Here is a 27979-nt window from a genome sequence, read left to right as displayed (position 1 = left end):
CAAATCAGGAACAAGACAAGGATGTCCACTATCACCACTCCTGGTCAATATAGTTTTGGAAACATTACCCATTGCAATTAGACAAGAGAAAGAAATGAAAGGAATAAAGATAGGAAATGAAGAAGTCAAATTGTCATTATTTGCAGATGACATGATACTCTATATAGAAGACCCCAAGGACAACAACAAAAGTCTTTTAGACTTAATACCCAAATTCAGTAGAGTAGCTGGATACAAGGTCAACACACAAAAATCAATAGCTTTCCTCTACATGAATAACAGACTCACTGAGAGAGAAATAGGACAAATAATTCCTTTCACAATACCATCCAAAAAACTTGAAATACCTAGGAATCAACCTAACAAAAGAAATCAAAGACCTCTTACCTGAAAACTATAGCACTCTGAAAAGAGAGATTGAAGATGATATCAGAAAATGGACAGACATTCCCTACTCCTGGGTAGGAAGGATCAATATAGTGAAAATGGCCATACTTCCAAAACTGCTCTATAGATTCAATGCAATCCCAACTGAAATCCCAGCAGCATACTTCACGGACCTTGAGAAAACAATTCAAAAATTCATTTGGAACAAGAAGAGACCCAGAATAGTCAAAGCATTCTAGGTAACAGAGACATGGCAGGGGGTATAACAACCCCCAACTTGAAACTATACTACAAGGCTACTGTTATAAGAACAGCATGGTACTGGCAAAGAAACAGACCTGAGGACCAGTGGAACAGATTAGAAGATGCCGACCCAACTCCAGACACACTCAGCCATCTCATCTTCAATAAAGGAGCCAAACACCCTCATTGGAGGAAAGATAGCCTCCTTTTTTTCTGGTACCAGAGATCGAATTCTGGTCCTTGTGCTTGCAAGGCAGACGGCTGAACCACTGAGCTAAATCCCTGGCCCCCTAGATAGCCTCTTTTATAAATGGTGCTGGAAAAATTGGGTTTCAACTTGCTAAAGATTAAAACTAGACCTATATCCCTCATGCACTAAACTAAAATTGAAATGGATTAAAGCTCTAAATATTAAAATAGAAACGCTGAATTGGATGGAACAGAGGTTAGGTAGAACCCTTGGAAATATTGGTGTAGGAAAAGATTTTATGAACAAAACCTCAGTTGCCCATGAACTAGCACAATCAATCAACAAGTGGGATCTCTTCTTATTAAAAAGCTTCTGCACAGCAAGAGAAACCACCAGCAGTGGGAAGAGACAACCCACAATGTGGGAAAAAATCTTCACCTGCTCTTCCTCAGACAAAGGCCTACTATCTGGAATCTACAAAGAACATAAAAAGATCAGACCCCCCAAATTTAAATTCCCAATCCTAAAATGGGCATCTGAAATGAACAGACATTTCTCAAAGAAGTAGAAACAGCAAATAAATACATGAAAAAATTTTGAACATCAGTGGTCATGCGAGATACAGATGAAAACAATGCTGAGATTCCACCTCACCCCAGAAAGAATGCCTGCTATCATTAAATCAACCAGTAACAAATGCTGGAGGGGCTGTGGGGAAAGAGGAACCCTGCTCCACTGCTGGTGGGAGTGTAGACTGGTGCAACCACTGTGGAAATCAGTATGGAGATACCTCTAAGAACTAGGACTGGAAGTCCCATTTGACCCAGCTATTCCCCTGCTGGGTATCTTCCCCAAAGAATTAAAAGAATCATACCACAGTGATAGATGTGCACCCATGTTCATAGCAGCACAATTTCTAATAGCTAAAACTTGGAAACAGCCCAAATGCCCATCAACTGGAGACTGGATAATGAAAATGTGTTTTTTTAATAAAATGGAGTAATAGCCATAAAAAATGAGAAATTAGAGACATCTATAGCTAAATGGATGCACATTGTGGTCATACTCTTAAGTGAAATAAATAGGACACACATGTATAAATACCAAATAGTTTCTCTTGTGTGAGAAACTGAATGTGTAAATAAGGACTAAAAAGTATAATAGATAATGTGAACTAGGAAGGAAAGGGGCAAAAGGGAAGGGGAAGTGGGAGGGGTAGCAGAAAGGAAAGAAGGGAATGGAATTAATATGAGAAAATGAAAAATGGAAACAAAGTCTTTGTAAATAGGGAGGAATGGAGGGTTTGAATGGAGGGCAGGAGAAGGGGGAAAAGTAAGAACCAAGAGAGAGTATGTAAAGGTGCAGATTTCCAACGATGAATGTCATTATATTGTATGTCTAAAATGTACCAATAAAATAAAATTTTAAAAAAATTTCTAGCATTTTATGAATAAGGTTTGTTCAATTCATTTTAATGACTAAAAAGCAATGAGGTCTCTTGCCATGACAGTCAGTCATGCAGGCATGTATCACCAGTGGTTCAAGGTGGTAAGAACGTGTTAAAGACTTATCTTAAAGACATTATTTTAAGACCTACTTTAATCAATGTAATCATTTTGGAAAAACAAATTATTTATTGTTTAAAGGAACTAACCTGACATTTGTCTCCTAAATAATACTGTCTTCCAGCATACTCCATGTAATCAGATTTTTGAAGTTCTATTAAAAAAAAGGAAGATTAAAGCTCAATTGAATTGGCTCCTTTCCTTCTTTATATTAATTTCCCAATTTACTTTTATACAGTGCTTCTGACAATCGTATCCCTATAAAAGTTAAAATCTTGGGAGAAAGTACCAAAGGGCCAAGACTTGCCAAAACAGTTTCGTACTTTAAAATACAAATAGGAGGAAATAGAGCGTTTTTAATCTTAGTGTTGGTCAAACACTATAAATGTACATTAACACTATGCAGCTTCTTCCAAGGAGCCTGTTTTTTAAAACAATTTACTGTATTACACAAAGTGTTAACTTCATTCTAACTATATCAAGGTTCACCAAGGTTCAAGGAGTTGAATATAAAACATTGACAGTTCATGACAGAGCTGTAAGTCATGTCTCATTGCCTGGGAGCTCTAAAGCACCAGTGGTGCATGCATGACGGTCTCATTCGGGGGTAAAAGGCACACAAAAGGATAATGATGCATGTACTACCGGTGGTACAACTGCCTGATGGGACAGTTATGAAGGCATGTACATTTGTGGTTCAAGCTGGTGGGAACGTGTTAAAGGCTTACCTTAAAAACAGTATTTTAAGACCTAGTTTAATCAATTTAGTTATCATAAAGAGATCATTTCCTAGATTAAGAATTGATAAAATTTTTGTAGAGCCAGACAGCAAATATTTCAGATTTTGTGAGCCAGTCAGAATTACCAACTCTGGTATAAAACTTCATTTGTGAACACTGAAATTTGAATTTTATGATTTTACATGCTCTTTAAATTTTTTCCTGCCCTTTAAAAATATAAAGACCATTCTTAGCTCATGGACTAAGCAAAAACAGGTGATGGAGTTAGATCTGGTCCACAGACCTGACCTACTTATTTATCAATGAGGATAGTCTTGACACTTTACATTTCAGATGAGTGTGTTTCCAGTCACTAAAAGTTTCTGGTATTCTTAAGGGTATCTATAGGCTACCTCTACATGTCTTGTAAAGGTGAAATCCTAGATAAGCATCAGGCTGTAAAAACATCCCTCATTTCTAATCCTATTTGTTTCTTCCTCCAGATTTAAATCATATGGAAGATAAAAAGCACCCAGGCTGTTATTTTTTAAAAACAGTATTTTGAAAATGTCTCTTACAGTAAACAGCTGGCAAAAATATTCTCCCAGCTCTGTCAGGATTCCAAAGTATCCTATTGATATTACACACCTTTTCTGCTGTCCAACCAAACATCAAATTCTACATTACGATAGATTTCCGGATCCAGAGCTTTGAGCACTTTATAGGGGAAGAGCATCTTTGATGGATTTTCTGGAGACTAAAACAGAAATAATCAATCATGCCACAAACTTCCATCCTTAGTTTAAGTCTTCCTTCTATGAAGGAAAAATTAAGTTGTTTTTTCATCCTTTTGTAAAGAAGATATGTACAGTATACAGTGATACCTCAGTAGTCAAACTCAATTTGTTCCAAATTCATGTTCAAACACCAAAATCTCTGAGAACTGAACATATTTTTTCCACAAGAATAGAAAACCAAATGATTTGTTCTGAGGTCCCAAAATTACACTCATAAATTCATTTTTCCAGGACTTTAACAATTTTTTCAATGATTTCTTTCTTCGACTCTATCAGTTTTCCTCTTAACTTTATTGCTGCTATCACTAACTTTCTTTGAAGCCTTGGTTACGACATTTTACACAAATAAAGCACAAAAACAGCACAATGTTTTAACGCACTAACACAAGCACTATGTACTGTCTGGGCAAGAACAGCACTTAAGACTGATGCGTCATCCCTTTGTGTCCACAGCAAGGTGCAACGTGTGATTCAGTCTCGGCCCAAATAGGTTTTTTCGTGTTGGATTTTTGGTTCAACTATTACGCAAAGTTACAAACACCGATCAGATATTTTTCGAACTTTGCTGTTCAAGTAGTAGAAAGTTCAAGCTTAGAGCCACTCGACAACTGAGGTATCACTGTATATGACTCCCTTTCCCTCTTTATTAAAACAAGAAATAGCAAAATAAATTTTACCATGTATTTTAAACATCAGGAAACTAAAAAAGTAAAATGCAAATAATGTAAAAGGTTTTAGATGACAGAAGGGAAGTACTATCTAGAGCAGTCAACAAGTCCAGACACATAAACCAATGTCACACAGACCAAGATTAAAAATTTAGTCCGAGTTATGTAACAAATGTTATCTTGATATGCACAAGAAAATATCTGAAAAGCTTACTTTATTTTGGTCAAACTGTATAATTTCCAAAAGACCTACCAGCTTTCTTCTGCTTTTCTAGAATTTCACAATATTGAATACTGTTTCAAAATCACCAGCACTTGACAGACATATATTGTTGCTTTTTTATTGTAATAGCATTTGTCCTATTTAGTTAGCCTCAAGGTGAAGGCCTACTTGATTTTAGGCCTATACAGATGGTAAAATTCTATTTCTCTAACTTTAAAAGACCAGGATTAGCACCTACTTTCTTTGAATAGGACAGGGATAAGCATTACATTCTTTAATGAAAAAACGTAACCTTGGGATCAAAAGACTGATTAAAAACTAAATACTCAGTTTGTAATACTACTTTAACTTGAATATAAAAGCTTCTGAAACATCTCTAATATGTAGCTTGTTTTGAAAAATCTCAAATTCCCTAATAATGAGGATTCAGAGAAAATGAAGCACACATTTTACATTTTTTAATACACAGAACTCCCATAAAGAGAAACAGGATCAATTCTTCCTCTTGTCCCATATATTTACAATGGACCATTTTGATCTGAACTCTTTATGATGCTGCAACCCAACAGTATGGAAATTCTTTGCCTTAGAAAATATCAAACCTTCAATTCTTCCATTCCTTGATTATAGCCCTCTGGTATATTCTGAATACTGCAGCCAGCACCCCACTCTTCATTCCTAATCAAAAAGAATTAGTTACATCAAAGAGCTTTTATACAGATGTAGTAGTTCCTTGTCTCATGTCTAACGACTATACTACCACCTAGTGGTGAAGTAGCTCATTTTAAAAATGAGCCAAATAACATTTTTACTTCAATATCTGCATTATGCTTTCATTTCATAAGTATGTGCTACAATATACTTACTGAGATTATCTTCTGTGAGGATACACTCTTAAGGTGGTCTCTATGATCCTGCTTCCTAGTGTTCATACCCTTCTGTGATTCCCCTCTCCTTGAGTTTGCATCTACTCAAGACAGAACTCAGGTGTTTAAAATATAAAAGAATACAGCACCCATCTTTCTGGTCTTCTTTCCTCAGCTACCTACAAAGGCAGTAAGCAGCCATATTCATCAACCCAATGTGGAAAGGAGGTAAGGGCTACTTCTGACTAATTGCCAACAAAAAACTAAAGCTGTAAGTCCCACAGCTGGAAGGAACGAAATGATACCTTTGGGGGGAAAGAGGATCTTTCCCAAAGCTCCAGATAAGACTGGCTCCTGGCCAATACCTTAATTACAATCTTATGAGACCCTCAGAGTTTCCAGTTTAACCATGCCTAAATTCCTAACCCACATAAATTATTAGAAAAGTATGCGGTTTTAAACTGCCAAGTTTGTAGTAATATACAGCACTAGATAAATAATGTACTTTGCCTTCCTACTACTACAGTTTCCATAAGTCTGAAGTCTTTAAGACAAGTGATCAGTGAAGAATGAAGCAATTTTTGCCCTGATATATGAATGCTACCTCTGGAAGTCCATATAAGTTTTTAAAAATTATCTTCTATCAAAAAGAAAAAAAAGTTGCAAGTGTTAAATGTCAAAAAAATAGAACTACAAGACTAAAATACAAGATGACACCTGTCTGGCAACAAACTGTACCAATTTCTGGACATAACTAGGAATCAGGAATAAGAAACAAGAATATAAAGACAACATAACATTCACTTTATTATTTAAAATCCAAAATTTTCAACTAGATCTATTAAATAAAACTGCTTCCTCAAAGGCACACAATCTATATTTTCAGTGCATACCAAAGACAAACATTCCAAAGCGCCTAAAACTCCCATCAGCCTGAGAGATTTCTATTAATGGGATGTGTATATTAAGTAACCACCCAATCTCAGTTACCATTTCAAAAATGGTGGTTAGAATCAGTTTCTTCTCATAGTATAGTCCACAGCCTACCTACACCAGCATACTTAGGTGTATTGTTTTTTTCATTTTAAAAAGCAGAGCTCTTGCCCCGTTCTGACCTCAAATTTTGTGAAGGCAGACCCAGGGATCTGCCTTTTTAATAAGTACTCTGAGTAATTCATATACATCTAAAGTTTGAGAATCACAGTTAATAGATAGTTGTAAAATCTCTTTTAGCAGTAAAAAGTGGATAGTGATGAATAGAACCCATGGCATAACTTCTCTCCCTTCATTAAAAAACATACACCCCCTAATACACATTTACATATTGTGTGTACAGGTAATTTAATTCATGAGCTTGATAGGTCCCTTTCACATTCAAATGATGATACACACAAACAGGAAATATGATTATGATGTAGTTAACATCCCCTTTCCCTTATTACCTATCCTGTGTTGAACTCTTGTAATCAATATGGGCATCCTCACTTCCAGTCACAGCATTGTTTCTATTCTTCTTAGAACCACTTCGAAACAACTGAACTGCAGTTTTCAATGCCTCTTCATCCATGACAAACACATCTTTATAGAGAATCTCATACAATACAGCTAAAGTACGAAAAAGGGAAGGAACCACAATTGGTAAGATTTACTTTTTCTAACAATGCAAAAGTAGCCATAACCCAGGATACAAATTTTCTAAGTATCAATAAGGTTTTAAAAGACCTATATTGAGTGAGTTCCTCAAATTAAAGACTGGTAACAAATCATCTGAAATCACACCAAATATTTATAAAGCTTTCACATACCCTGACAAATAGCTGCACTTGACTGAAATTGTTTTGAGTACACAGAATCATAATGACCATTGCTTGAATAACAGAGTACAATCTGAAGAAAAACAAAGAACAATTAATGTTATATGTCTTACAATCTCAAAATTAGGTTGATAACTTGAAATTAATTTGGTAATTAATAACAATGATTTATCATTTTAAGTGATTTTTTAAAAAAATTAACATACGTTAAATACAAGATGTATCTCATTAAGAGTTTTTCTTGGCAATGACTTTTAAATGCCAGGATTAAAAAGTTAAACTGTAAACCTCAATCATGTTTCCTGAATACACCAAACAAGTTCTGATTCACAAATCTGCATTAACATAGGAACTTTTATAGATTGAGTTACTAACCATAACAAAAAGCCTAACAGATGCCCAAAGTCTTATCTTAACATCTAAGTCAAATACCCAAATAACCCAAACTCAAATGAAGGGAGAAAAGTAAGTTCATTTAAAGCAATTTATTCAACAGGCTATTAAACTAAATGACAATATATCAATATACTATATAGGGTGGATACTGATACAGACCTTAACGAATTAAGACAGTCAGATGGTTACAAAACTGGCGGGTTAACTTCTTAGATGATTCAATTCTTAGTCTTTTTAATTAAAACAATTAAAAAGCCAAGCTTGTTAGTCAAAGGCTTGGTGTGATGAAACTTATGTAACAATTCTAAAAACTTTTAAATTTGTTCTAAAACTGTCTTGTGTAAAATATATAATCCCTAGTAATTAAAGTTGTTTTATTTTGAATTTATCTGTGATTTATCAGTGATCTGAGTGAAAATTCTGTGATCTATGGAAGATAATGCCCCGAAACTTTCTTGGCAGAAAAATATTCTCAGTACTCTGTTTTACCTTCCTATACTACCCTGAGGGAACTTTTCTCATAATCAAGTTCTCTGATCCCAGGGCTGTTTCTTCCCTAGCACCCCGCCCCCTTTTTCATTTGAGATAGGGTCAGTCTTTATAGTATAGGCTGGCCTTGAACTAACTCACTATGTAGCCCGGGCTGTCCTTGAACTTGCTGCGATCCCCCTGCCTCAGCCTCCCGAGTGCTGGGATGACAGGCCTGTTGGCCACCCTATCCTTTTTTTAAAATAAAAATTTCAACTATGTCCACTTCAAAGCATTTGAGCACAAGTATTAACTTAAAAGTAACTAAAAGTATACTTTATGAATAAGTTTCACCCACCACAAGGGCTATTTGCATTTAAGAAAATTTATTAACATAAAAGAACAGTGAGCAGATTTTGAGCAGAGAAGCCCTTTATGCTTTGGGCTACTAGAACTGGGAATTCCAATTAAGAAAGATTAATAAACTAGAAGCTGTTCTTAAGAAGTAAAGAAATGCAACTAACCAGAACCAATGAATAATTAAGCATTTTTTTAAGAAGGGAAAAAACAGATGATTGCACAATTTCCCTATTCCAGTAGCAAGAAGTTCGGTTTTGATAGAAGAGACAAAGTAAGGCAGGAGGGCTTTTTTATGTTCCTGGTGGTATGCCAACATAAAAACAGTAATTTTTTCATGTACACTCATGGGTGGTATATTTGTTTGGGAGCAGGCAAGTAGGATATGATGGCAGTAAAATAGTGAAGAATACAATAGACTCACATTAGTGATAGATAACTGAAAAGGAGTAGACTGTTAAGTCTAACCTCAGCTACTTTTAAAAAACAAATGCAAAGAGAATGACACAGAAAGACATATACCAATACTTGATACCTGTCACCCTGAAGCTCATGGGACTGAAGACCATGAATGGGTACGACATATATTACCAGATTTAAGTTTTAGTTTGTTTTCAATATAAGTATGTATTTCTATTTTTCTAGACAGAGCAAGTGAAGTGAGTGAAAATGGCTAGCTTTCAGTAGCATTCACTTTGACACTGAACAATTTAGGAAGTTGAAAATAACTACTGCTATGTAGACGGCAGAGCTAAGTCAGCATAGAAAGTGGAAAGCACCAGGTAAACATTAGGTATTTATTTCTTTGAAAGTTTGTTTTAAAATACATTTTGGAAAGGTTACTGGTAATGTTCACTACCTTTAAGGGAGTCTTTTTTTGTACACCCAAACAATTCAAGTGCAAGTCTTCGGAGTCTAAACTGAGACATATATAGCAACAAAGTTTTAGGCAAAACAAAGTGTCACACAAAACAATATCTGGGTTTTTCACTTTAATTTCCATATGAACAAACATACCTACTTCATTAATTCCCAAATCAGATACTTATATACACTATGCTATGCATGCAAATACCCAATTGTCAGTAAGTATCAGGTCTATATTCACCTCTATATGAGCCTTATATGTGATATTCTTTATACATACTCAGGATTTATTTTTTGAACTTTAATGACTCCCAATAGGTGACACTTCCCCATGGCTCAATATTATCTCTGTAAGATATACAACAGGAGGGCTGGGGATTTAGCTCTGTGGTTCTGCCACCTGCCCGGCAAGTGCAAGGACCCGAGTTCGATCCCCAGTACCAAAAAAAAAAAAAAAAAAAAGATATACAACAGGAGTACCCAACACTCAGGCCATGGGGAGGTACTGGTCTGTGATCTGTTAGGAAGTGGACTGCAAGTAAGTGACGCTTCATCTGTATGTATAGCTACTCCTCACTGCTTCCATTACCACCCAAATTCTACCTCTTGTCAGATCAGTGGAGGCATTAAGATTCCCACAGGAGTATAAGCTCTATTATGAATTGCCCATGTGAGGGAATTATGTTACATGCTCATGAGAATATAATGTCTGATGGCCTGAGGTGGAGCTGAAGCAATGATGTTAGTGGTGGGAAGCAGCTGCAAATACAGATCAGCATTAGCAGAGAGGTTTGACTGCACAGAGACTATAATAAATCTCTTGTTGACTCTTATCAAAACTCTATCGGTGAGGGAAAAGTGACAATTAAGCTGCATCTGGTGATCGGTTTTATACTGGCAAGTGAGTTGATGTACTTCAATTGTACACCTATACCTGGTAGCAGGCTGTAAGATAAAATCTGATATTAACTTTAGTCTATGGCCCACCCATTTTATTTACCATACCATTTTACTCTACCCATGCCTCTTTCCTGCACTGTGCACTTGTCTCACAGTTTTGGTAAGTATACAAACTAACCCTAGCCAAAATGAATAAAGGACACATGTCACCAGGGAGATTCAGTGATGACAGAGCAGAAAAGACTGCCAACAAAATGAAAGATGCACATAAAAGAAAATGCCAAGAATTTTTCTTAAATTACATGTTCATTGTAACAGGTGATGCACATTTTCCAGGATTGTTTTGCATAATGTATGACGATGCACTATCAAACAAAGCCATGAAACCTTCAAAATTGCTTTATCATGTGGAGATCAAGCAACTTGCATTGAAAGACAGGCCTCTTGAGTTTTTCAAAAGAAAAAAAAACATGAACATGAAAAACAAAAGCAATTATTGATCATCAAACTGACCAGCAATCATCAAATGTGTATGCACTGAAAGCATTATTCTTAGTGACTAACTGCATTATTAAAGCTAAGAAGTCCTTGACAAATGGTAAAATTCTGATCCTGCCTGCTGCTAAGGACATTTGTCATGAACTTTTAGGAGGCTATAGTACAATAACTAGGTAAACTGATAAAATAGCACAGGACACTGAGGCAAAATTGTTAGAGAAGATTAATGAGTCACTGTGGTATATAATCCAGGTTGATGAGTCTACCGATGTTGAAAACAAGACAACAATGCTTGTTTCTATGGGATGTATTTTCCAGGGGGATGTGAATACGAATGTGTAATATGCACTTTTGTTGCCAACCAACATGCCAGGGGCAGAACTATTCAAGTCTTTGATTTTATCTTAGGAAAACTGAGTTCGTTATTTTGTGTCAGTATATGCATGGTCAAAGTGGCTACCATGATTGGAAGTCTTTCTAGTTTCACTATTTGTGTCAAAGAAGTTTCTTCTAAATGTGAGTCTATACACTATGTCATCCATATAGAAATTCTGGCTAGCCAAAAAACATCACCTGCACTTAGCATTTTGTAGAATGTGATTAAAATTACCAACTACATTAAAGTATATACATTAACTGATGTCTGTTCATGGCGGTCTGTGATGAGACGGATGCAGAATACATACGTCTTCTTTTATATATGTAAGTGAGATGACCTTCTAAAAGCAGAACACGGTCAATTTTTGAGTTATAAGAGCCATTCCAGAGATTTCCTTTAGAAAAATAGTCACTAGTAGCAACACATTCCAGTGACACACAATAGGTTGTAAAACTTGCTTACTGTTGTGACATATTCAACCTGCTCAATGAATTCATTCTGTCACTTCAGGGGAGAATGACAATTGTGTCAAGTCAGCAGATAAAGTGGCAGTATTCAAAGCCAAACTTGAATTATGAAGGAATGAGTGAACGTTAGGATTTCTGATATGTTTCAAACATTAGAAGAGACTTTAAAAGAGACTGAGCCAGGGCCTTCTTTCTCCCAGCTGATCCATAGTCACCTATCTTAGCTTTCAAGAGTGTGAGCATTACTTTCCAATCATCAAAAACCCCTAAATTGGGAAGGAATGGATCCACAACTCATTTGTAAATAAGCAAGGTAAATCGACTTTGTCTACATTAAAAGAGGATCAAATGTTTGAGATCAATATGACAGTGGCCTTAAAAGTATTAGACAACTTCAAATTTTCCTACATTCTGGATTAAAGTCAAAGTTGAACATCATGAGATTACCACAAAAGCACTGAAGAGCCTGCTTCCATTTCCAACATGCTATCTTTATAAAGCAGGGTTTCTGCAGTGACAGCAACCAAAGTGAGATTAAGGAGTAGACTGAACATAAGCAACATATTTTGGGTGTCACTGTCTCCCATCACCCCAAGATAGGACCATCTAGTTGTCAGTAAACAAACATAGTGTTCCCACTGATCCTGTATTATGGTGAGTTGTATAATTTCATTATCTATTACAATGCAATAATAATGAAAATAAAGTACTCAATAAACATAATATGCTTGAGTGATCACAATACCCACTCCTACTCCCATCCATGGAAAAACTATCTTACATGAAACTGTCCCTGGTGCCAAAAAGATTGGGGATCGCTGACATATAAGAATCATTTACAAATAAAACTGTGTAACTGCAGGAACTAAGTGGTAGGCATATGGATATTCACTATATGAGTCAACCTTTCCATGTATGGAAAATTTCAGAACACAATGATGGGAGAGAAGCTGAACTGAAAGTTTAAAAGTCCCTGGTAAAAGCTGGGTGTGGTGGCACACACTTGTAATCCCAGTACGCAGGAGGATCACTGTGAGTTTGAGGTCATCCTGGGCTACATAGTGAGTTCAAGGCCAGACTAAATTACAGAATGAGATCCTGTCACAAAAAAATCTCTGGTAAAATCCAAATGTCCAAATCTCATCACAAGGAATGTTCTATACCAGTGGTGGTGAACCTACAACACGTGTGTCACAGCAGGCTATTTGTAACGTTGAACGTTCTAAAAGGTTCGCCATCGCTGCTCTTTACAATTGCTCAAATACTAGAGCTAGTACTCTTCTTTCTCAAACAATTCTGATTATGACACACATTCACCTAAAAACTGTCAATCAGTGTTAAGGTTCAACTGATATTAAGTATACCAATGTCTAAATTTATTTGATAGATCAAGAGAGTAAGATAAATTGGTAAATGGATAGAGGGATATATAATTGATAAAAGAATACTAAAATGTTAGCAGTAGACTCTAGGTGGAGGTAGGTAATACACAAATGTTGACTGTAAAATTCTTTTAATTTGTATGTTTGAAAATCTTCATAACAAAACACTAGAAAAAAGAGCATTAATTGACTATTCTGCACAATGAAAAGCCAAATTTTTTGGCATGGCCTATTCTACCCCCTCATTATGTAATTCTAGCCTATCTTTTCAGCACTGCCCTCAATTTTAAGTCTCGGAGGGTCACTGGCTTCCATGGATTTGCAATATAGGGTTTCCTCAGAATGTACTGCCTTTCCCATGTGATTGACCCCTTTTCCTATGAGTCACTACCACCATGAAGCTTTCTAAACCTCCTCAAGCAGAGAGGTTTTTTTCTTTTATGCTCCTTGTACACACTATTATAAAAATTATCACTTTGTTTTAATTAACTATTTCTATATCTGTCTTCATAGCCCCTTAATCTCTTGGAAAACAAAAATTTAAATACATTCATTTTGGCATCCTTAAAGCCCAGTAAAGTACCTGTTATGCTGTAGGAATTTAATGTTTGCTGAACAACAGTGTTCCAATTTACACTTATCTTTTAAGTCACCACCTACTCAGTATTCTCTATTCCTAACATTCCTTTCTTAGTTTAGGTCTGTTGTCTAGATTACTACAACAGCAACCTAAGAGTTCTCCAAGTATGCAGTGTTGTCTTACCATGATTAAAATGTTGCCTGAATTGTGCTCCATGGTGTGAATTAAGACCCAAACATTGGGTAGTCCCATATTCACTAATCAAATACTCTGGAAAAAAAGGGCTTTTCTTAAAAACTTTTCAAAGAATAGTTATATGCTGAAAAACAGTGAGTTTATATGTTGAGTTTTCTCACACAACAAAACCACCTCCTAAGCACTTTACTACATACAACCTTGTCCCTGCTCTCACTTTCAGACTGAGAAAATGGGCATGAATGCAAATATAATGTGATAAATAATATAATTACTGTACTTGGGAACTGGCTAGGAAAATAAAAAGGGAGTTGGGAAAAGTTTCAGAACAGACATTGAAAGTTCAAAGAAACATAAAATAGGAAAATCAGGCTATGTGGAATGGTATAGCAAGGGTGGAAGATAAGGAAACCAGAAATTATCTTTAGATCACTGATTACCTAGCCTGTTTTGTTTCCCCATTCTGGGAAATAAACCCAGGGCTTCTGCACTGACCTACACTCTCAACCCTTTTTAAAATTTGTATTGAGACAGGGTCTCAGTAAGTTGCCAGGGTGGGCTTGAAATTAGAATCCTCCTACTTCAGGCTTTCAGATAGTTGGGGTTACAGGTATGTGCCACCACCTGGCTAGCTTCATTTTTTCCTATTATAGAGGAGTAACAAAAATAGGCAAAGTTACTACCACTAAAGATGATTGACTGGTAAGGAAAAGACTGATGGCATAGAATTTTGTCATTTAGACTGCGTTTATTTTTTTTATTAATTATTAGGTTTAAAATGACTACTTAATATCCTGGCAAGCTAGCAGGACCATTCTATTTTATTCAACATTTCCTCATATTCTTACCTTGTCTTTATAGCCATTATCTGTGACATAAATTGGTGGCTTTCCAGGATGGCGATAAAGAATGAAATCCCGACTACATGGATAGAAAACAAAGGTGGATGGAAAGAGATAATTTAGCATATGTAAAAACACTTATAAGAACAAATATTTGTGCTTTTAAACTGCCTACTTATTCATAAAAAATAATTCCCATGTTCAGCTTACTATTTGGTTTTAAAATAACACAGAGGCTAAATGATGTTAATTCAAGGTAAACTCTGAGGTTTTAGGAATTTTTCTAAATGTATCTTATTTAGGGGTAGAAGAGTAAAGAGTAAAGAAGATAATTTACCAATTGTATGTATATGAGTTTGGTGGGGGCTCTCTTTTACTTAAAAAGCAGGCCTTAGCAATTTTGGGAAAGGTAAAAGGCCAGATGATAAAAGTTTCAGTTTTTGCATGCCATATGGTTTATTCAACTTTGTTTCTGTGGCATGAAAGCAGCCACAGACTATGCACTAAATAAAGCTCTATTTACGGACTGTGAATTTCATATAATTTACACATGCCATGAAACATTCTTTTGACTAATTAAAAACGTTTAACAATCATTCTTAGCTCAAGGGACAAAACAGAAAGTAGTTCAAAAGTTGACTTCTGATTTAAAATAGACAAATGATTAGCTACCCGTCTAATACCTGCCTATACTTCTTACCTGACTTAACGAGAAATGAACAGACTGCAAAACAATGAGAAGAGGGTACTGATTCTACCAAGGTATACACCATCTCACCATGCTATGAACTGTGAAGGAGTCTTACATAGATCAGTCTCCTCAAATTAAGAAGACTTCCACTAGCCTCTAACCTATGCTATGTAGTTATTTTTCAAAACTCTATAGCTTTCTTAAAGGCCATTTTTAATTTTAGAGACCAAAAAAGCAATAGAATGGTGTTTAACTTTTTCCATTATCAGCCCCCCAAGGAGCCTTTTAATATTTTTCTTACGTGAAAGTTTACTATCACAGAGGTCCTATGTATCTGCTTGTGTATATGGCCCTTTGAGGGACCAAAAAAAAAATCAATGGAATACAGTATCTTAAGATTTTGTTCCTCCCCAAGCTAATTTCTAACCTACTAGAAGCAATACTGCCCCACTGAGAATGCCTGAAAAAGAACCATGAATACACAAGAATTCTTCTAAGATGAATATTCTGACTTCCTACAGGAAATACCAGTAGTTCTTAAAGCCTCTTATTCTTCCATACAGACACAAATGCTATAGGTAAGGACAGCATCTGTACCAAGTTTCTCCACCCAAAAACTGCACCAAACTAGTTTTGCTTATACTTCTTTATATTATCAATATATCACATCTCAAATTTCCCCAGTCCTAAAAGGACTTTAACAAAAACCTTACACACACTCACTCTCTCTCTCTCTCTCTCTCTCTCTCTTTCTCTCTCAAAGAAAAGGGGACACAACTTACTTATAAATTTGAGAAAGAGCTCGTATTTCCAGCTGGCCAGCACTTTCCTAAACATAAACAGTACAGAGTTTTGAAAAATATTTCATAGCTAGGAAGAAGTTTTTTTGGCAAGTTTAACATATTTTTAGCTGTTTAGCATTGTATCAGATAAAGCACTTGTATAAAACACTGTAACTTGTTTTAAGGATTAGAATACTGTGATAGTTACTCATTAATATAAGCTCATCATGAAAAAAATGGACTTACAGCCTTTGCCATTTAGTAATAATGACATTTAATATAAGAAATTTAAAAGGCACAATAAAAAGCAGACCTAATTTAAGAATACAAAGGTAGTGGGTTACTTAATAAATACATTTTAAATCCAGAACGATGGAATTAATTTTATCACATAAAAATTATTCCTAAAGTATGTGTTTATCTCCTACACAAAACTACAAGAGTTGTCTACTTTTAAAAATGACCTCAGTAACACTGATTTCCACCCTCCTCCCTCATTAAATTAAAAAGGCTTTAATATTTCCCAACACTGTCTTGTTTCCCCTGTACTCTCAGTTCTTTATGAATGTGATTATTAACACTTAATTCTCAATATTCAACAAAAAACAAGTTCACTGTCAAGTCTCTAAACTTCCACACTAAGTATTTGATGCAACAGAGCTGGCCATTTAAGAAAATATTTTGAGTCTGGCTGTAGTGACATAGATGAAAATATAGGTGACTATTGCGAATAACTCTGAAAAGATTAAATTGCCATATTTGATCTTACCTTGGGATCTCCCAACCGTTGCAGGTATTTCTCAAAAGATCCCTCCACATACTTCAAAAATAAAACAAACTTGACTTAACCAAATACATAGTATTACTGAAATCAGATTATATTCTGCAATATTATCTTCCAATGAATTTTTTTGTTCAGCTCAATAATTACAGTATGAAATTACTATTGTACACAGCATCTCAAGAAGATTTGCACATACATAAAACTTCAAAGTGGAAAAAAGCTAGAATACGAAAGTATCTTAGGAATTGGTACTGGATTATTCATACACCTGTGCATTTTATCTATTGATGTGCCTGTGAGTTTCTTTTGAAATGCTAACTTAAATCATCTGACAATTTTCATAAATCGAACAATGCCAATAAGTACATGGATTTCAAATCTGTTGGGAGACATATTTAAAAAGTTAAACTAAGAAACTTTAAAAGAAATTTCACTAATTTCAGAAAAGCTTGGGGCATAAGGGAACTTTTTTGGGTAATGAAATCATTTCATACCTTGATGGTGATGGCTGTTATATATCACTGCAAAAACTAAAAATGCTTTCCGCCACCTGCCTCGCAAGCACAAAGACCCGAATTTGATCCCCAGTACCCAAAAAAACAAAACAAACAAACAAAAAAAAAACCACCTGAAAATGCTAAATTTAGAATGTTAAATCTTACTGTATATGAAATATACCTCAGTAAAATTTAAATTGACCAGGCACGGTGGCCAATACCTGTAATCCCAGCATTCTAGGAGGCTGAGGCTGGAAGATCGCAACTTTGAAAACAGAAGAGGCAATTTAGGGACTTAGACTCTACCTCATATTACAACAACAACAACAAAAAAAGCAAAACAACAACAACAAAAAAATCCAGTCTTGGGATGTAGCTCCCTGAGAAGTCCCTGGATTCAATCCCCAGTACCACAATAAAAGGCCCCCCCAAAAAAACCCTCAGAAAATAGATTTCTAGTTCCATAAATATTACTAGACACAAAACTCATTTAATTTTTCCTCACTTTGCTTTAGTTTTGAGATACAACTAACCTACAAGAAACCATATAATTTAAATAGTACAATTAAATAAATTTTGATTTTTTATGCTCCCATGAAGCCATCATCACAATTGAGATAATTTATCATCTCCAAAAGTTTCCTTATGCCCCTGTATAATTAACATATGATCACTGATGTGCTTTCTGTTCCTATATATTGGTAATTTTTCTAGAGCTTTTTTTAATAAAGGCAGTCATACAGTATAAGCTTTTTCCTTAGACAAAATGTGTGGTTTCTATAATTCAGTGTAATTAGAGATTCACTCATTTAGTTTTAACATTTTACATACACCTTTAAGCAAAATGTGGTCTAGAAACAACAGCAAGCATCCCTTGGGAATCTGTTAAAAATGCAGAAATATCAGACCTTAAATCAGACCTAATGAATCAAAATTGCTATTTTCAAGAGATCTCCAGGCGACGTATACGCACAAAAATACTTGAGAGCCGGCCTGTAATCCTAACTCAGAAGGCGGAAGCAGGAGGATCACTGTGAGTTCAAGGCCAGCCTGAACTAGATACCAAGACCCTGTCTCAAAAAACCCAAAACAAACCAAAAACCTTTAAGACTAACTACTTTTCACAGTAGTCTTGCATTTGAATGTCAAACAATCCTTTCCCCAGGTGTGAAGATTATAATCAAATTCAAAGTAATAAGCTTTAAAATCAAGAAGCTTTCACAGTATTTAAAAATTCACTGAAACCTGCTGAGAAAGTAACCTGAAACAGCAGGCACCAAACACTCACTATATTTAGTGTTAGAAGAAAACAAATAGTACCAAAAGGAGTAAAAATGTAAAAAAGTTAAAAGCTATGGGAAATGGCACACTTCAAATCAGACCATGATAGAACCTCTAGTTTACTTAAAAATTCAAATACTTTAATATACAAAATCCTCTAAAAGTTGTTTTACTTAAAAGTCAAACATTAGTGACAGATCCAATTACCACAATCTGTCATGAAAAAAGGTAAATGTTATGACTAATTTGTTTTCTTGCAATTAAGTTTTACAAGACTCTTCAAATTGACTGGCTGAAGGTTGTGCACACATTAAAGTATGCATTTAAAAATATTAACAGCAAAATGTTTCATGAATTATTAACTGTCCCAGAAAACAGTGGTATGTATAACAAAACAGCAGTGAAAATGCAACTTTTTGGGATTTGGGGGTTCTTTTTGGGGGGGAAGTGGGGAAACAGACTTTTTATTAATTTTTAATTAGAGTACAAAACAAGAGGTCCAGAAGCTTGCTAGCCACTGAGAAGCCACGTCTGAATTAAATATTTGCTACTGAAAGAGGAAACTGATATAATGTAGGCACTCAAAACATTTTCCCACTTGAGATATTACCAATAACTCTCTTCCAGGTGTAAATTCTACTTACAGACTCAAAAGTTTGTTGATTTTCCTTCATATATGTGACACAAGCCTTCCTAACTTGCAAATGATGGACCTGGCTGCAAAATAACTAAAAAAGAAATACCAGTTCACTTGTCAAGTCATTTGAAATAGAAACTTCTAAGACTACAAAAATGACCACTTAAACCTCCCTTATTCAGAACATACGTAGGAAACAGGGAAATTGAGTCATCTTACTAAAAAAAAACCACTTTAATCTTTAGTGAAATGGGAGGAGGGAAGTACAATAATTCTGTAATGCCCCTTCCCCTTCCTATCCCTTAAGGGCATAGGCTGTTTTTCTTAGGCATAAAACTTGAAAGAAGCTGGGGATGCTTACAGGATCAAAATACATTTCAATGTTTTCTCTAACCCCATCATTTTATCCCTCCTATATTACAAATTGACATTTAAAAAACAGAACAGATCACAAAAGTACAGCAACATATTTGTACTAAAGAGCAATGGCACAACACACCTTTGTACTGATGCACTAAAAAGGGAGCAGCCACTTTCCAGATAAATCTGGATGTTTTCACTAAGAAACAAAAAAAAGCACTACAGGAACATGCTATGTCTCAAATGCTAAAAACTCAGTATAGGTAAGACATTTTTTTCCTATTACCTGCTCCGAAATAGCCCGAAAGAGGCAAGAGGCATCCTTGGCAGTCAGCTTTCGAAACAGCCCTAAACTGCCTAAATATTCATCCATTGAAGTCTCATTCAAAGACTTCTGGCCACCATACTTTTTCCATCCTTTATGCATCGTGCATGGAATGGAGGGGGGAGAAAAGGAACAGAAGTGTGGAAAGGAAGAAGCAGCAGGGTGCAGCGAGGAGTGCGGGGCAGGGAGAAGGGCTTGCGCTTGCAGGTCTCCGGAAAGCAGCTCAAAGTTTAAGCAGAAGGCAGCTGGAGTCAGCCCGGCAGAATCTTGGCACTTCCCAAGAGCAGGAGAAGCAAGGGGTGGGGCTTGTCCAAGACAAGTCAGGATCCTGTGAAAAAAAGAGGAAGAGGCAATGCTCCTAGGAATGCAGAATTCCAGAAAGAAACCTGGGAGGGAGAAGGTATGCTTTGGAAGGGTGGGATTAACCCAATCAGCCCAAGGTTGAGAAAAATACGTATACATAAACAGCTGAGCTTTGGGACCAGACAGAAAAACCAGTTTGCAGCTTAATGCAGGTCAGCTGCTGCACGAGGCTGCAAAGGGGACTATAATAAGACTCAGGTGTATAAGATGCAGTTTGATACCTATTACTTTAAGATCTGTGCCTGAATTTTTCAACCAGTCTGTCTAAATTCCCTGCTCCCTACACAGTTTCAGAAAAATGGGGGGGGGGGGGGAATCTGAATTTAACTACTAAGAAATTCACTTTTTGCACGAAGAATATGTTTTTAAAATCAAAGGGGGAGGGACCTCCCTTCATCTGTAGGGGCAGAGGTCATAGTTAAAGTGCCAAGGCAATTATCTGAATATTTTGATTATGGGGTTGAAATAATCCTATAGTTAATTCTTGATAATAACTCTGCCAGGATCATAGAAACTAAATTAGCTGTTAAAAACCCTGATAAAAAATTTTGACTAATAGGGAATATGTAAAAAGTGTTTTTTTAAAATGGAAATAAAAATTTAAATCGAAGCAGATTTTCTAATAGTATATATTTAAAATACTCTGGCATGGCATGAGAGGTGTTGAGAGACATGTTTCAATGTATTAGGGTACTTTTTCAGAAAAATGGTTCTGGATTCTGAGAAAAGTAAAACATTAAGGGGCAATGACAGGATCATTCACTTGTATTTTGATTTCACCATCAAGTGTTTTATTTTTATATAAATCCCAATTCATTTTTTACTTTTTTGAAGTATTAAACAATTTAAGGGCTAGGAAAAACATCAACAATCACTTGTAATTTAAGAATGAAAAGTTAGCATGGTAAATAAAGGAATAAAATCTTGACTTAGCATGCTGATTTAAAATTAACTTTTTTCTTTTAAAGAAAGAGGACATAAAGAATTAAGATGTCCTATGTTCATGTACCAATTCCCTATGATGAATGTAATCATTATGTACTGAAAACATGTACTAATAAAAATAAAAATAAAAAAAGAAACCATAATACAGGGGAAGTAAAGTAATGCCTTTTGCAAAGTTGTGAACATACTGTTTGGAAAAAGGGATCATCAGCTTTAAGCCTACTAATTCATTGAGAGAAATTAAGGGTTATAATTAAAGTTAATACACTTTTAGCATAACTAAAAAGTAAACAAAAATACAAATTATTTATATCTATTGCTTTTAAAACTAAAACTAAGGTATATAAAACTTCATGTAATAAAATTTTACACATTTCATTTTTAGAAAGGATATAGAGAAAGGGAAACTTGGGAGAAGAAGAGAGAAAACCAGAAAGTAATAGAAGAAAATTGGAAACAAAAGACTAAAAAAATTAGGAGCAGGAAGACAAGAGAGGAAAAAAGTAACACTGGGAAGCACACAGAAGTAGAATCCTACAAATATGGTCAATTGGTTTTTGGCAAAGGTTCAAAAGTAAAATGACAAAAGTATTTTCACCAAATGATGTTGGAACAATTGGTCATTCATATGCAAAAAGGACCCTAGATCTGTATCTCACACCTTGTATGATAACTAATTCAAAATAGATCACAAATCTAAATCTAAAATATAATCTTTTGGTGTAGGCCTAGGCAGTCTGGCTTCCTGGTGAGATGAAGGCAGCAAAAGAAAAGCTGCAAGGATACTTCCCTGCATGCCTTTTTGTATGTTTTGATTTTTGAAGCAGAAATAAGTGCTCAAAAATAAATATATATATATATAATTAAATTTCATTAAAAAACATTTTGAGAAGAAAACAAAAGAAAATCTACAAAGAACAGGTTAAGTAAAGAGTTGTTAAATACAGCATAACAGAAAAAAGTAATTGGACTTTATCAAAATTAAAAACCTTTGTTCTATAAATGACATTGTTAGGAGTGAAAATACAAGCCACAAACTGGGAGAAAGTATTTACATAAAACATATCTAACTGAAAAAACTTTGTGTTTGAAATGTACAAAGAACTCTCAATGTCAACAGTAAGAAATCAATCCAAGATTTTCAGTGAGCAAAAGATTTAAACACCTTTCACTAAAGATATAGAAATGGCTAATAAGCACATAAAAAGATACTTATCATTAACCATTAGGAAAATGAAAATTAAAAGCACAATGATACATCATTACACGCCTACTGAGATGGCTATAACAAATAATATGTTATAAGGATGCAGAGAAACTGGCCCTTAGTAAAAGAAACCAGATGCAAAAGGTATCATCCCCAAAATGTGTAATTCCAATTACATGAAATATGCCAAAAGGGGAAATCTACAGAGACAGAAAACAGATTAACAGTTACTTGGGGCAGGAAATATGTACTGACTATAACCAAGCATAAAAATCTAAAACTGCTTTGTACTGTTTGCACAATTCTGTACATTCACTAAAAATTATTGAATTGTATTCTTAAAACAGATGAATTTTTAAAAGCTTTGAGAAATGTCAGCATACAAGTCACCCACTTAACCCATATGTTTTTGTGTAATCAGAGATGTGCACTCATCACCACAATCAATTTTAAAACAATACCAGTAACTGAAAATGAAACCCTGCATCCTATAGCCATCGACTTCTAATCCTCCCATTCCCACCAATCACAGGCAACCACTAATCTACTTTCTGGTCTACAGACCTAACTATTCTGGACTTTTCAAATAAATGTTATCAAACAATACCGTGGTCCTGAGTAATTGGCTTCTTTCACTCAGCACTGAGGTTTTCAAGTCTACACCACTGTAGTGTGTATCAGTGTCTCAATCCACTATATACAGTAGTTAAACCACAATTTATTCATCCAATCAATAAAAATTTGGGTTGCTTCCACTTTGTGGCTATTAGGAAGAATATTGCCATAGAGTCATATACAACGTTTTAAACATGTTTTCAGATTACAGCCATCTTAGTAGGTTTGAAGAGCAATTTCACTGTGGTTTTCATTTGTATTTTTCCAGTGGGTAATGATATTGAGCATCTTTTCATGTGGTTTTTGGGGGCAATCCTTTGTTTGTTTTTGGTAGTATTAGGGAATTGAACCCAGGGCTACATGCACACTAAGGAAGTGCTCTACCACTGAGATATTATGTCCAGCCCAACTACTTGTATATCTTTAATAATATACAACTACATACAGCTTAGAGTGGCTAAAATAAAAAAAATTAAAACTGGCAATACCAAGTGCTGAAAGATATATGGAACAACTGAAACCATCATGTTGCTAGTAGGAATAGTACAACTGCTCTAAAAATAGTTTAATAGTTTCTCACAAAATTAAATATATGTACCATCTGACCCAGTAACCTAGAAATCCCACTTTTAGGTATCCATTGAAAAGAAATGTATACCCAAAAACCCATCTGTGAATTTTTATATCAGCTTTATCCATAATCATGATGCCTCAAAACTGGAAACAATGTAAACATACTTCAACTGGTGAATGCACAAACTGTGGTATACTCATACAATAGAATACTTCCTAACAATAAAATTAAGATACTAATACACATAAAACATGTACAAATTTCAAAATATCATCATACTAAGTGAAAAAAAAAGATTCAAAAGGCTGCATATTGTATGACTACAATTACAATGACATATGTGGAAAAGGTAAAATTAAAGGGAAAATAGGTAGCAGTTGCCAGTAATTAACAGTTGCAGGGAAAGGTTAATTACAAGGGAATGGCTGAAAGGGATGTATAAGGGCTAAGAATTTTTTTGTATCTTGTCTGTAGTAGTAGTTACCTGTTATGCATTTGTCAAAAATTATAAAACTGTGTAAGAAAATGCTGATTTTGCTGTACTTAAATTTAAAATAAAACAAAAAGTAGGATAAAATTTAGACTGAGGAACTCACAGAACAGGAAGATAGGAAAGAAAACATAGGAAAATTAGATAATCAAGAAAGTCAACTTCTAAAATCAAGAGATTCAATAAGAGATGAAGTAGAGAAGAAATGATGGTGATAGAAAAATAATTCTAGCACTATAGGGCCGGGGATTTAGCTCAGTGGTTCTGCCACCTGCCTTGCAAGTGCAAGGACCCGAGTTCGATCCCCGGTACCAAAAAAAAAAGAAAAAAAATTCTAGCACTATAGAATATAAGTATTATATGCATAATGAGATTGAAAAGCATGAAGTATCCAGAACAATGAAGTTTGTGAAGTCAGGAGAAAGAGATTTCCAAAACTTTCAGAGAGGAAAAACAGGTCATATACAAAACAATCACAAATATGAATTGGAATAAACTTATCAAGAGAAAAACTAGAATTAAGTAAATTGAAAATCCGATTTCAATCTTGAATTCTATACCAAACTATCAGATGAGAAAGGAGAATATGGTCTTTTCAGGAAGGTGTCAAAAATGTAACCACCCTTTTTCAGGAAGCTACTGGGAGATATTTGAAACCAAAATTTATAAAGTTATAAAAAGTGGAGGTCATACAATCCTAGAAACAGGAGATTAAATGTAAGAGAAAGCACAGGGAATTTCCAGGATGAGGATGTAGAGAAATACCAGAAAGACAAACAGCAGAATTAGACAGAGTTCAGTTCAGATAAAATATAAAAGCAGGTAAAAGATGGCAGGGAACACCAGTGTGGTCACCTCAAATGAGTAATCAGGGCCGAGGGTGTAGCTCAGTGCAGAGCCTGCCTAGCAAGGACTAGATCCTAGGTTTCATCCTCAACAATGCAAAAAAAAATAAGCAATATAAATTAAATTACAGATAATCTGATGTGTCTGAATATACTAAGGGGGGATGTATACATATGGTGGAAATATGTTTCTATCAAAAACAACATGAAAACATAAAGTAAGGTAAAACAAACTTTACAGGAAGGAAATGAAGTCAATGAACAATATTCCATACTAACACCAACAATGAAAATGGATCTTACAAGAACTGATAAAACTAGACTAGTAAGATAGGAAGGAAAACAAAGAGAAGGAAGAGGCAGATAAAGTCTGTTCTTTGAGACTACAATACCTCACATTCAAAATGGATATACATTACTTAGAAAATAAGGAAACACTGGACTTAAACTATATATTCACCAAACAGACCTAACAGACATAAACAGATGATTCCGTCCAAAAGCAAATACTACCCCACATTCAGCAAAGAACAAATAAATTAGAAAATCAACATGGAAACAATGGACTTAAACTACACACTAACACGTTCCTGCAAGCTTGAACCACCAGTGCTACATGCATGAACGTCCCATCGGGTAGTACAAGCCCCACGGGACAGTCAGGCATGTACCATCAGTGGTTCAGAACCACCTGGCAGCAAGACATTACGAATTATGGCCCCAGCATGAACGTGCTAAACCTGATAGACTTAACAGTAATATATAGAACATTCCAATAGCAAAAGAATAAAGATTCTTCTCAAGCACACACAGAACACTTAGCAGGATAGGTTATGTTAGACAACAAAAACAAGTCTTTAAATCACAATGGCAAGAAACTATAAATACAGGAGAAATTCTGGGAAATACACAAATCTGTGGAACAACATGCTCCTGAACAAACAATACATCACAGAAGAAATAAAAAAGAAAATAGAAAATACCTTCAAACAAACGAAAATGGAAATACAACATACAAAAACTGACAGGATGCAGCAAAAACAGTTCCAGGAAGGAAATTTATAGCAATAAATGCCTTTATCAAAAAGAGAAAGATCTCAAATAAACAAAGTAACTTTATACCTAAAGGAACTAGAAAAGGAATAAACTAAGCCCAAAGGAAGAAGAAGAAAAATAATTAGAGCAGAAAAAGTGAAATAGAAACTAGAAGAACAGAAAAAAAAATCAATGAAAGTTGTGTTTTTTTTCAAAGATACAATAGATAAGCTTTTAGCTAGACTAATTGGGAAAAAGAGTAGATAAAAGCAAAACTGAAATAGATATTAAAACTGATACTACATAAATGTAAATCATAAGAAACTATGAATAATTTTATGCCAAAAATTGAATAACCTAGAATTTCTATGCATGTACAACCTAAGACTAAACCATAAAAAAATCTGAACAGACGAGTAACTTGTAAGATGAATCAGTTACAAAAAAATAATCTTATCAAAGAAAAGCCTAAGACCTGATATCTTCACTGATGAATTCTAGCAATTAGAAGAAGTACTAAAACCAGTCCTTCACAAACTCTCTAAAAAACTGAAGAGAAGGGAATTATTTCCAAAGCCACTTTACAAGGATAGCATTACCCTGAAACCAAAGTCGTTCAAGAACACTATAAGAAAACAAAGCTACAGGCCAATTATCTCTGATGAACATAGATACAAAAATCCTCAACTAAAACCTAGAGAAGCAAATTCATTAAAAATATTAAAAGAATCATTCACCTTAATTATGTGGGACTTATTCCTGAAAAGGTTGTTCAATAAACACAAATCGGTAAATGTAATACACATTAACAAAATAAAGGGTAAAAATCATATGATCATCTCAAAAGGTGCAGAAAAAGCATTTAACAAAATTTAACTCTCCCTCATGATAAAAACTTTCAACAGATTAGGAAATAATGTTAAGGGATGTACTGTACCACAATAAAAGCCATATGTGACAAATCTGTAGTTAAGGTCATTCTGAACGGAGAAATGTTGAAATCTTTTCCTTTAAGGTTAGGGACAAAGAGGTCCACTCTCACCACTTCAATATACAATACATAGTACTATCCAGCGCAATTAAGCAAGAGAAAGAAATAAAAGGCATCCTAATAGGAATGGAAGAAGTGAAATATTTTGCTGATATGACCTTTTAGGGGGGCACAGGGGGTATTGGGGATTAAACCCACAGATTCCTCACTGAGCTACATCCCTAGCAATTTCTTGAGACACAGTTCCACTAAGTCACTAAACTACCTATACTAGGGTTGAACTTTAGATCTTCTGGCCTCAGCCTCCCAAGATTATAGGCCAAGATTATAGGCATGTGCCACAATGCCCAGATACTGATATGATCACATATATGGAAAAATCTTAAAAGACCCCACCAAAAAACTATTAGAACTAATGAACAAATTCAGTAAGTTGTATAGCCATACACTAGGAAAGAATTATCAAAACAGCAAATTAAGAAAATTTTATTTACAATGGTAACCACAAAATAATTGCATGTACATTTAAAAGACCTCTATATTGGAAAATGTAAAACAACTGATGAAAGAAACTGAAGAAAATATAAATAAATGGAAAAATATTGGACTACTTTACGTTACATACTCTATCAATATTATGAAAATATCCATACTAAGTGATTTACAGATCGATATAATCTTTATAAAAATTCCAACAACATCTTTCACAGAAACAGAGAAAACAATCCTTAAATTTTGTATAGAACCAAAGAAG

General features: G+C 34.9%; 1 protein-coding gene across 5 annotated transcripts in view; it reads right to left on the bottom strand.

The window, feature by feature from the left end:
• Positions 1-27979, bottom strand: part of Alg13 (ALG13 UDP-N-acetylglucosaminyltransferase subunit) — an 82696-nt gene that overhangs the window by 40663 nt on the left and 14054 nt on the right. For all 5 annotated transcript variants that reach the window (XM_004861422.3, XM_087196768.1, XM_013078345.3 and 2 more), the window contains 10 exons: positions 20122-20488; positions 19483-19566; positions 17046-17096; positions 16277-16323; positions 14810-14882; positions 7464-7545; positions 7101-7263; positions 5395-5470; positions 3753-3861; positions 2475-2539 (listed from right to left, as the gene is read on the bottom strand). In XM_004861422.3, the coding sequence (XP_004861479.1) occupies positions 2475-2539; positions 3753-3861; positions 5395-5470; positions 7101-7263; positions 7464-7545; positions 14810-14882; positions 16277-16323; positions 17046-17096; positions 19483-19566; positions 20122-20488 (1117 nt within the window). The remainder of the gene's footprint in view (positions 1-2474; positions 2540-3752; positions 3862-5394; positions 5471-7100; positions 7264-7463; positions 7546-14809; positions 14883-16276; positions 16324-17045; positions 17097-19482; positions 19567-20121; positions 20489-27979) is intronic.

This window comes from Heterocephalus glaber, unplaced genomic scaffold, assembly GCF_053883595.1.
Source record: "Heterocephalus glaber isolate CG9 unplaced genomic scaffold, H.glaber_assembly_v1.0 deba00001613, whole genome shotgun sequence".
Classification (NCBI taxonomy): Eukaryota; Metazoa; Chordata; class Mammalia; order Rodentia; family Bathyergidae; genus Heterocephalus; species Heterocephalus glaber.
Note: the sequence above shows the minus strand (reverse complement) of the source record. Positions and strands in the feature narration are given on the sequence as shown.